At 44.8% G+C, this 10,588-nt stretch overlaps 1 protein-coding gene across 4 annotated transcripts in view; it reads left to right on the top strand.

The window, feature by feature from the left end:
* Nucleotides 1–1,673: 1,673 nt before the first annotated feature.
* LOC140394509 (myosin-11-like) overlaps nucleotides 1,674–10,588 on the top strand; it is a 193,025-nt gene continuing 184,110 nt past the window's right edge. For 3 of the 4 annotated variants that reach the window (XM_072481845.1, XM_072481843.1, XM_072481846.1), the window contains exons 1-2: nucleotides 1,674–1,769; nucleotides 9,368–9,732. In XM_072481845.1, coding sequence (XP_072337946.1) covers nucleotides 9,385–9,732 — 348 coding nt within the window. In that variant the 5' untranslated portion in view covers nucleotides 1,674–1,769; nucleotides 9,368–9,384. Of the gene's footprint in view, nucleotides 1,906–9,367; nucleotides 9,733–10,588 lie in introns of all 4 variants that reach the window. The other variant, XM_072481844.1, reaches the window with a different exon arrangement.

Below are 10,588 nucleotides of genomic sequence, written 5' to 3'. Positions count from 1 at the left end.
CGGCCCAAAATGAAAATGGATGGTGTCCTTCTTCAAAGCTGCCTCGCTTCAGTCCCGTTATAATTATTTCATAAAAAGAACATTTTGCTACATTCTGTTCAAATCATTCTCATCGCTGGATCGCACAAAGATCTTTGATGATAACAACCTTTCCTTGCCCAGGTTGATTTTCAATTGAATTCCCATTTGACCATCTCCGGTGGTGGGAGTCCAGAGTATTGGTTTGGAGATTACCAACTGTGACCACTGGGCCACAGGAGGAACCTACTGAGCAAGGTGTGGCCTCAATCTGTGGAACACCCGGCATTTTGAAGAGGGGGAAACTGGTCCCTCTTTCAAATCGCTGTTTAATGACACTGAACTCCAATTATATTTTGAAGTAAGTACTGTGCACAAATCTATAGAACAAGACACCACATCCATGGGCGTTAATACAACAGTCCCTTTTAAAGCAACAGTTTTAAGAACTTAATGAAAGTTGCACTGCTGTGAACAGCTCGAGGTGGTTCCTGACCCCATGATTTGCTGCAGGCAGAGATAATTGATGAGTAATTGATTATTCATTTAAGTAATTGTAACCAGCTTTAAGTTTGTGACTGAAGTATTGGGAGGTTTAGAAAGGCTGACCACTCGGAGAATAGCTGACCCCTCTCCTCTCAAGGGCTGGAGGGTCACATTTCTAAGTGATTGGTGTCAAAATGAACACAGGAATTCGCTTCGGGGTGAAGTCAGTTGGATTCACTGTAAATATGTCCTTTATGGGCAAGGTAACTATCTGAACAGAGTAGTAGATGGAGTGCCCCTAATAAGTTTGCAGTATTCGCGTCAACAGTTGGACAACCAATTAAACCATATTTAGTATCGCGTTGATGTCTCAGTGGTTCATATCCGGAATGTTGACGGAATTCCATAGCATATTCCATATTCCCTTTTTGGGGTTTAATCCTGCTGGCATTCAGTAACCAGCACAGGCACACCGAGCAACAATGCTTTTTCCTTTGTCCAACACTCCTTTGCTTCTAGCTTATTTGTAAGCCCTTGCCCCTGATTCTCACCCCCTCAATGCTGTACCCCTTATTGGGCGAGTTTCCAATTCCAATTCCGTCCCCGGGAACTCGCCATGGAGGCCGGATTCCGACCCAGCCCAGGGTGAGCTTTTGGCCGAGCCGGGACCCTGGCCTCAGCCCAGTTCCTGCCCACACAGCCGGCGCTGGCTGGAGGCAGACTGCAGAGCGGAGTGGGAGTGGGAGTGGACTGTGCAGCAGGAGACGCTGTTGTGAAACTGGGATTGAAGGATCTGCTCCCACTCGTGGGAGATTTTATTGGGAAGAAGGCTTGGTGTTTGAAAAATGAATAAAGATTGTCTGAACCCTGAGAACGGAATTCAAGGAAAGAATAACAAAAATCCTTTGCCAAACAGGACTAACCAGGGCCAGAGGAGAAGTTATTAATGTCCTTCTATGGCAAATCAAAGAGCAATTAGTGTGGCAAATTCTTCTAATTGTATTTTATAGGTGGAGTGTAAAAGTGTTGAGAATATGATGTGTTTCAGAGATGTGTTATTCAGGTTGGATACAGTAAGTGACAGGAGTTTTTTTTTTCCCAGCTGGGAGGAGTTACCCCGCCCCATGTTAATCCAGGCGCCCTGTTTAAATAGTGAGGAGCGGGGTTCCCGCTTACTTGGCGCTTCCGACGGTGTGTGTGCGTGTGCGCGCTGCTGGCCATTCACATTGGGAACCTGATCAACTTTCCGACCCAGCCAGTCTTCAGTAAGTAAGCAGGACAAACGTGAGGTTCCATTCCTGTTGCAGAATTAATTTGAGCAAGGATTAAGAAAACGGAACTCTGATTCCCGATGTGGGTGTAAAGTGTTTATAGATCGGTGCTAAAGTAGTGCTTACAGCGGTAAGTGGTTAGTCAACAGTAATTGGGATGGCTGGTACAGTAATCGCAGTGGTCAGCAGTATTGAGTCAGTGTAACTGGTACAGTAATCATTACAGCATCAGTGGTTATCGGTATAGTTCCTGTATGACATTTACAGTAACCACTAGTTACAATTAGTAATAAGGGATATTAATCAACAGCAATGTTTACAGTGACTGCTCTTAATGTTGTGTCAAGAGGAACAGGCATATTGTGGAGTCTGGTTGGGACATTTATGACCTGTACACGTATCCCATGTCTCCTGGTGTTGTAAAACTTCTTACCAAGTACAGATTGGGATGAATTCATTCACCTTGCCCGAGAAGGTAATGCGGAGCTCCATCAGCCTGAGGAACCAGGACATGAAGGAGCTCTGCTCCGCACCCAGCACTTCCACATGCCCGGGTATTTTAACAGAGGCAATCCAGACTGAGCTAGCACGGAGAGGTCGGGCCGAATGGCCTCTTTCCCCCGCTGTAGCCATTCTGTGACTGAGTCGAAACTATAATAACTCATTTCCCCGTGTAGAAATCTGTCCAATGTACTTACACATTGGCACCAAAGTTCCCCAGTTCAAGGATAAGTTGAAATGTGAATGATGTAGGAACCGAACAATTGAGCCGTGAAGTTTGTAAAGAGCTTTCCCTCTTCCTTGTACCTGTTCACCTGGACAGGCTGCTACCGCAATGTATCAAGCCTTGAGGACATTGTTAAATATCTGGAAGGTACAGTTAACGGTGTCCAAAGCGCCTGTCCTTATTTGATTAAAATCCCGCTTGTTGCCCAGTTTGACGTGAATATCCAGCATCTCATTATGGCATTTCCTAAAAAGGAGTTTAGCTGGGTTTGTTTGTAACTCGCTCTCATTACGTTTCTCAGTAATCACTAGTTTGGGGCAACATCACCATACATGGTAACAAAGCGCGTGGAGGATAGGGTTTAAATTCTATATCATTCACATGACGGAATTCTGAATATTTAAAGTAATATCGCCCAAACCTGCAAAGTAATCACCTCGCAAATGTAAACATTCTAAAGTAGAAATGAGATAGAAATAGAAATGAGACAAATTACCCCCCCCCCCCCCCCCCCCCCGCTCACCCTGTTCGACCAGGAGATGTTTTCATTAATCAGCGACTTTATTAAGGATTCCCCTTTTATTTAAAAGAAAAAGACAAAACACATTTCTTGAAAGTTGGTCACAAACGTATGGAAGCTGCCAGAGCGGAAGGTGTTCAAAGAGAGGATTACTGTCCGAGCAAATGTGTTCAGAACGCTGGCCTGGGCACAATTCCCTCTTTGCAGAGATTCCGGGCACTCCAGTGTACAAGAAGTTTGCTGGCTTTGCCCCTGGCCCCGCTCTGCTGTTAGACCAAATTCAGCAAGATTCTGAAGCCTGGCTGCTTCCTGCAATGACTATCCCCACGCACGCTCGTTAGAACAGAACACATGATCCATTTGGGTTTCATTTTAGTTCACATTATATTAACCGGAGGTTTGCAATCTCTGCCACTCCTGGACCGGGGCCCAATCTGATTCTTAAACGGAATAAAGTCGAGTCTGTGTGATTGCCCCAGACAAGGTTCCGATGATCACTCCCGGCCAGGGCAAAACAGATCTTCTAAAAGTCCCGAGAGTTGATGAGACAGCCTGAAAACTTTTTCCAATGTTTCATAATTAATTTTTTTCCAAGGAAAATTGGTTATTCCCACCCACTCGTTCACCATGAGCCCTGTCCCTTTCCGAACTGGCGGGTGTTTTGCTGTGATTTGGATGTTTATGGTATGGTTTGTTTGCCCTGAGTATCGAACTTCTCCTATAGGATCCTGAGACCAGTGAGCCCAGTCTAGCTGTCCCTCACCACCAATCAAATAAAGTATTCTAATTCCATTTGACAGGACACTTTTCTGCGCCCTGGGCAGCGTTGATTGCTCTTTTCGAGACAAGTTTAAAGCAGACACTGGAAATATCGTCCGCACGCCACAGGAAGGATATTAAACCTAATCCTGCAAACTTTGTTTCTGACCCCCAAAATGTTTTTATTTGTTCACATCCTGTACATGACCAGCATTTCTTGCCCATCCTGAACTGACTTTGAGAATGTGGGTTTCCGTTATCTGAACCACTGGGAGCTCTTCCGGGGCAGGTGTGACCTGTATAAGAAGGACAGGTTGCATCTAAACTGAAGAGGCATAAATATCCTGGCCGCGAGGTTTGCTAGTGTCACACGGGAGGGTTTAAACTAGTATGGCAGGGGGGTGGGTACCGGAGCAATAGGTCACAAGGTGAAATGAAAATGAAAGCATTGAGCGAGAACGAGGGAATAGGGCCAGTATGGCTCTGAGGCAGAGCAGACAGGGAGATGTTGCTGAACACAGCGGTCTGGTGGCCTGAAGTGCATATGTTTTAATGCAAGAAGTATTACGGGTAAGGCAGATGAACTTAGAGCTTGGATTAGTACTTGGAACTCTGATGTTGTTGCCATTACAGAGACCTGGTTGAGGGAAGGGCAGGATTGGCAGCTAAACGTTCCAGGATTTAGATGTTTCAGGCGGGATAGAGGGGGATGTAAAAGGGGAGGCGGAGTTGCGCTACTGGTTAGGGAGAATATCACAGTTGTACTGCGGGAAGACAGCTCAGAGGGCAGCGAGGCTATATGGGTAGAGATCAGGAATAAGAAGGGTATCTCACCCATTTCCTCTGGCTCTACACAGAGATACTAAATGAATACTTTGCATCAGTATTCACCAAAGAGAAGGAATTGGTGGATGTTGAGTCTGGAGAAGGATGTGTAGGTAGCCTGGGTCACATTGAGATCCAAAAAGACGAGGTGTTGGGCGTCTTGAAAAATATTAAGATAGATAAGTCCCCAGGGCCTGATGGGATCTACCCCAGAATACTGAAGGAGGCTGGAGAGGAAATTGCTGAGGCTTTGACAGAAATCTTTGGATCCTCACTGTCTTCTGGCGATGTCCTGGAGGACTGGAGAATAGCCAATGTTGTTCCTTTGTTTGAGAAGGGTAGCAAGGATAATCCAGGGAACTACAGGCCGGTGAGCCTTACATCAATGGTCGGGAAATTACTGGAGAGAATTCTTCGAGACAGGATCTACTCCCATTTGGAAGCAAATGGACATATTAGTGAGAGGCAGCATAGTTTTGTGAAGGGGAGGTCATGTCTCACTAACTTGATAGAGTTTTTCAAAGAGGTCACAAAGATGATTGATGCAGGTAGGGCAGTGGATGTTGTCTATATAGACTTCAGTAAGGCCTTTGACAAGGTACCTCATAGTAGACTGGTACAAAAGGTGAAGTCACACGGGATCAGGGGTGAGGTGGCAAGGTGGATACAGAACTGGCTAAATCATAGAAGGCAGAGAGTAGCAATGGAAGGGTGCTTTTCTAATTGGCGGGCTGTGACTAGTGGTGTTCCGCAGGGATCAGTGCTGAGACCTTTGCTGTTCGTAGTCTATATAAATGATTTGGAGGAAAATGTAACTGGTCTGATTAGTAAGTTTGCAGACGACACAAAGGTTGGTGGAATTGCGGATAGCGATGAGGATTGTCCGAGGATACAGCAGGATTTAGATCGTTTGGAGACTTGGGCGGAGAGATGGCAGATGGAGTTCAATCCGGACATATGTGAGGTAATGCATTTTGGGAGGTCTAATGCAGGTAGGGAATATACAGTGAATGGTAGAACCCTCAAGAGTATTGAAAGTCAGAGAGATCTAGGTGTACAAGTCCACAGGTCACTGAAAGGGGCAACACAAGTGGAGAAGGTTGTCAAGAAGGCATACGGCATGCTTGCCTTCATTGGCCGGGGCATTGAGTATAAGAATTGGCAAGTCATGTTGCAGCTGTATAGAACCTTAGTTAGGCCACACTTGGAGTATAGTGTTCAATTCTGGTCGCCACACTACCAGAAGGATGTGGAGGCTTTAGAGAGGGTGCAGAAGAGATTTACCAGAATGTTGCCTGGCATGGAGGGCATTAGCTATGAGGAGCGGTTGAATAAACTCGGTTTGTTCTCACTGGAACGACGGAGGTTAAGGGGCGACCTGATAGAGGTCTACAAAATTATGATGGGCGTAGACAGAGTGGATACTCAGAGGCTTTTCCCCAGGGTAGAGGGGTCAATTACTAGGGGGCATAGGTTTAAGGTGTGAGGGGCAAGGTTTAGAGGAGATGTACGAGGCAAGTTTTTTACACAGAGGGTAGTGGGTGCCTGGAACTCGCTGCCGGAGGAGGTGGTGGAAGCAGGGACGATAGTGACGTTAAGGGGCATCTTGACAAATACATGAATAGGATGGGAATAGAGGGATACGGTCCCAGGAAGTGTAGAAGATTTTAGTTTAGACGGGCAGCATGGTCGGCACGGGCTTGGAGGGCCGAAGGGCCTGTTCCTGTGCTGTACTTTTCTTTGTTCTTTTTTCTTTGGGTGTGAGCCACCTTCTTGGTTAGGTTAGGTGAATTGGACATTCTGAATTCTCCCTCAGTGTACCCGAACAGGCGCCGGAGTGCGGCGACTAGGGGCTTTTCACCGTAACTTCATTGCAGTGTTAATGTAAGCCTACATGTGACAATAAAGATTATTATTGAGCCTCTGTAACAGAGAGGGTCTTCTCAAAGAGCTGGTTTGATTTGGATACAAATAGGTGACTTGCCCAGCCATTTCAGAGGGCAGTGATTGCTGTTGGACAGGTGTCACGTAGTCCAGACCAGGAAAGGTTGTCAGATTTCTCTCCCTAAAGGATATTAATGAGCTAGACGTTTTTTTAACAATCTGGTAGGTTCATGGTACTTGCTTTACAAATCAGATTCATTTTAATTCAATTTAAATTCACCACCCATTCTTCCCTGGGCCCTTAATATTTCCAATTTTCATCAGAGATTAGGCAATGGCCAACTATACAATGGCAATCAATGCTAGTCTTTAATTAACCAACTGGAATTAATTAAGCTGACCTGGTTTGGGCTGTTTGCTTACTTGAGATGTTCTCTGCAAGGAGCCGTGTCTGATGATGCCCATCGTTCTGAATCCTGGCAAGGTGCGTTAGCTCATGAGTTGTTCTGGCATCGAAACTCAACAAGCATTCTTGCTGAACCTGAGCCACTGACCATCCCAGAATGCTAAGGGATTTGAATTGAGTTTTTTTTTTTGTTATGGGTTGCTAGACATGGAAAAATTAAAATGAGTGTTGTCCAAGTGAGAGTTAAAATAGCAACTACTGCAAGGTGATGGCATAGCTCAGGGCGGCAAAATAGTTAGCACTGCTGCCTCACGGTGCCGAGGACCCGGGTTCGATCCCGGCCCCGGGTCACTGTCCACGTGGAGTTTGCACATTCTCCCCATGTCTGCGTGAGCCTCACCCCCACAACCCTAAAAGATGTGCCGGGTAGGTGGATTGGCCGCCCTAAATCGTCCCTAAAAATTTGGAAAAGAAATAAATTGGATACCTCTAATTTTTTTTTAAAAGTCTGACTTCTGCTGGAAAGACAGCACTTTCTTTGCAAACAGTCTTTCGAAATCTGCATGCATTTACCTCCCAAAGCTTGCCTGTTGGCCCCATCATGGATTAGTTTATCAAAATATTGAGGTGAAGTTGAAGAGGTCGGGTCACATTTCCAAGCTGGAATCTTATTGAAACTGCAGAGCATTTGGAACATGTCTTCAGTACTGTTCTTGACATTGTCTGTGTAAATGTATATATATTTTTTAAGTGTGTATTTTTTATGAAATGTGTGTTTTTGTCTCACTATATACAATGAATTGAGATTGGCATTGGATATATGTATATACAACATATGATTGATTCAGAAAGTATACTAAGCATTGTCGTCAAATGTGTTGATTGTGATTTTGATCTATTTGGATTTCCCCCTTGCCAAAAAAAGTACTGTCGCTGCCAGTTGTAAAAATTCACCATCTTTAAATGTACAAAGCTAATTAAAATCCCTGGGAAATTCCTCTCTGCCTCATTTGCAGTTAATCCGCACCCAGTCCATTGCAATTGATTTTCAAATAATTAGATTTATCAATTTCATTCTCCAATGAAAGCAGACGGTTTATATTAGTGCAACATTGAAACCACTGAATGTTGACACGTAATTGGGTTACTACAATTGCCCTGAGTATTTTGCTGAAGCAGATGTGTGTGGATGTGGCTCCAAGAGCAGATCAGAGGCTGAGAATTCGGCAGTGAGTAACTCTCCTCTGACGTTCCAAAGCCTGTCTCCACCATCCTGCAAGACAGAAGTCAGGGGTGTGATACAATACTCTCCACTTATCTGGATTAGTGGAGCTCCAACAATACTCAAGAGGCTCGACGACAGCAGACAATGCAGCCCACTTGATCTACCATCTTAAACACGCTCTTCTTTCACCACCGACACATTGTGGCAGCAGTGTGCACCATCTATAAGATGCACTGCAGCAATTCGCCAAACCTCCTTGGACAGTACCTTCCAAACCCATGCCCTCTTACCACCCCCCCAAAGGTCAAGAGCGGTAGATTCACGGGAACACCATCATCTGCAAGTTCCCCTCAAAGCCACACACCACCCAGACTTGGAAATACCTCAGTTTCTTCACTGTGGTTGAAAAATACGTTTCACTGTACCTCGGTACACGTGACAATAAACCAATCCAATCCAATGAACTCTTGTCTAACAGCAATGTGATGTACCTACACCACATAGACTGCAGTTGCTCATGAGGGGGGCTCACCACCATCTTCCCCAGGACAATTAGATGAAGCTAATAAATGTTGGCCTAGCCAGCAATGCCCACATCCCACAAACAAATGAATTCTATAAAGGAAGGAATCTGACGAGATGTAGCGACTGCCTTGATGAAATAAATCATTCACACTCAATGCTAGGATCACAAATAATGAGTCCTTTTGAGAAAAGTACTGAATTTGATTTGATTTGATTTATTGTCACATGTACTGAAGTACAGTGAAAAGTATTTTTCTGCGGAAGGGAACGTACACAGTACGTACATAGTAGACAAAAAAAGAATAATCGACAGAGAACATTGACAAATGGTACATCGACAAACAGTGATTGGTGAAGGTCGTTGGAATTTATTGCAGCATAAGTATCACCTTCGGATACAAAAGAGAAAAGGGGAGAGAATCAGGACGGATTGGAGGAGCAACAATGACAGTGGATAGATGTGGAGCAAGCCAAGTTTCAGGTTACATGGAAACCCTTGAGTAATATTTTGTCTCACTATCAGAGCAGGAGTCTTTCAGTATGGATCACGTACTAATTCTAGAAGTAGCCCCAACTACAGTGCACTGAAATAACTGGCCTTTTGAGTTGCTTTTCCAGACTAAAGCTCCGGTAGCGAAGACAAAATCAATGTCACGTTATTTTTACATAGTTTGTGCTTAGATTTGAAATCCTAAAATAATGCGACAAATTCTTTTCTCAGGTCATTACTAAGACAGAATGGCGCAGAAATCTGCCAGCCAGGGTGGAGATGCTGATTCATTTCTCTTTGTGGATAAAACCTTCAACAATCCACTAGTCCAGGCTGACTGGTCAGCAAAGAAATTGGTTTGGGTGCCTTCGGACCGCAATGGCTTTGAAGCCGCAAGCATCAAGGAGGAAAAGGGAGATGAAGTTACTGTGGAATTGGCGGAAAATGGAAAGAAAGTTAAAGTTAATAAAGATGACATCCAGAAAATGAATCCTCCAAAGTTCTCCAAAGTAGAAGACATGGCGGAGCTAACTTGCCTGAATGAAGCATCGGTGCTGCATAATCTGAGGGAGCGCTACTACTCGGGGCTTATCTATGTGAGTAAACCTTCCACTTTCAGCGTTTTAAAGCAGGGTCAGCAGGAAGCCTTCGCCAAACATTAGCACATCAAAACTAGCGAGAGTGGAAATGGAATGAGTTGCTATATCTGAGTATTAACAAGAAGAAAAAGATTGAAATCAAATGAACGTCCCAACTGTAGACAACATGGGGTCAGTTATCTATGTCCACTTGGATAATGGATAATAGAACAAAGAACAACTGGAACAGGCCCTTCAGCCCTCTAAGCCTGTGCCAATCACATATATCCTATCCAGACCAACCGCCTGTATCCTTCTATACCCCATCTGTTCATGTGTCTATCCAGATAAGTCTTAAAAGGTCGCTAACGTATCTGCCTCAACCACCTCACTTGGCCGTGCATTCCAGGCCACCACCACCCTCTGTGTAAACATCTTCTCCCATACCTCTCCACTGAACCTTTCCCCCCTCACCTTGAACCTGTGCCCTCTTGTAATTGTCGTTTCCGCCCTGGGAAAAAGCCTCCAACTGTTCATCCTATCTATACCCCTAATAATTTCATAAACTTCTATCAGGTCGCCCCTCAGCCTCCGTCTCTCTAGTGAGAACAATCCCAGTTTATTCAATCTCTCCTCATAGCTAATACCCTCCACACCAGGCAACATCCTGGTAAACCTTTTCTGTACTCTCTCCAAAACCTCCACATCCTTCTGGTAGTGCGGTGACCAGAATTGGACACAGTATTTATAATTGTAACAATTTTCGAGCTTTTATACTCGATACCCCGTCCAATGAAGGCAAACATGCCATATGCTTTCTTTACCACCATTTCCACCTGTGCTGCCACTTTTAAGGATCTGTGGACCTGCACAC

This window comes from Scyliorhinus torazame, chromosome 17, assembly GCF_047496885.1.
Source record: "Scyliorhinus torazame isolate Kashiwa2021f chromosome 17, sScyTor2.1, whole genome shotgun sequence".
Classification (NCBI taxonomy): domain Eukaryota; kingdom Metazoa; phylum Chordata; class Chondrichthyes; order Carcharhiniformes; family Scyliorhinidae; genus Scyliorhinus; species Scyliorhinus torazame.
Note: the sequence above shows the minus strand (reverse complement) of the source record. Positions and strands in the feature narration are given on the sequence as shown.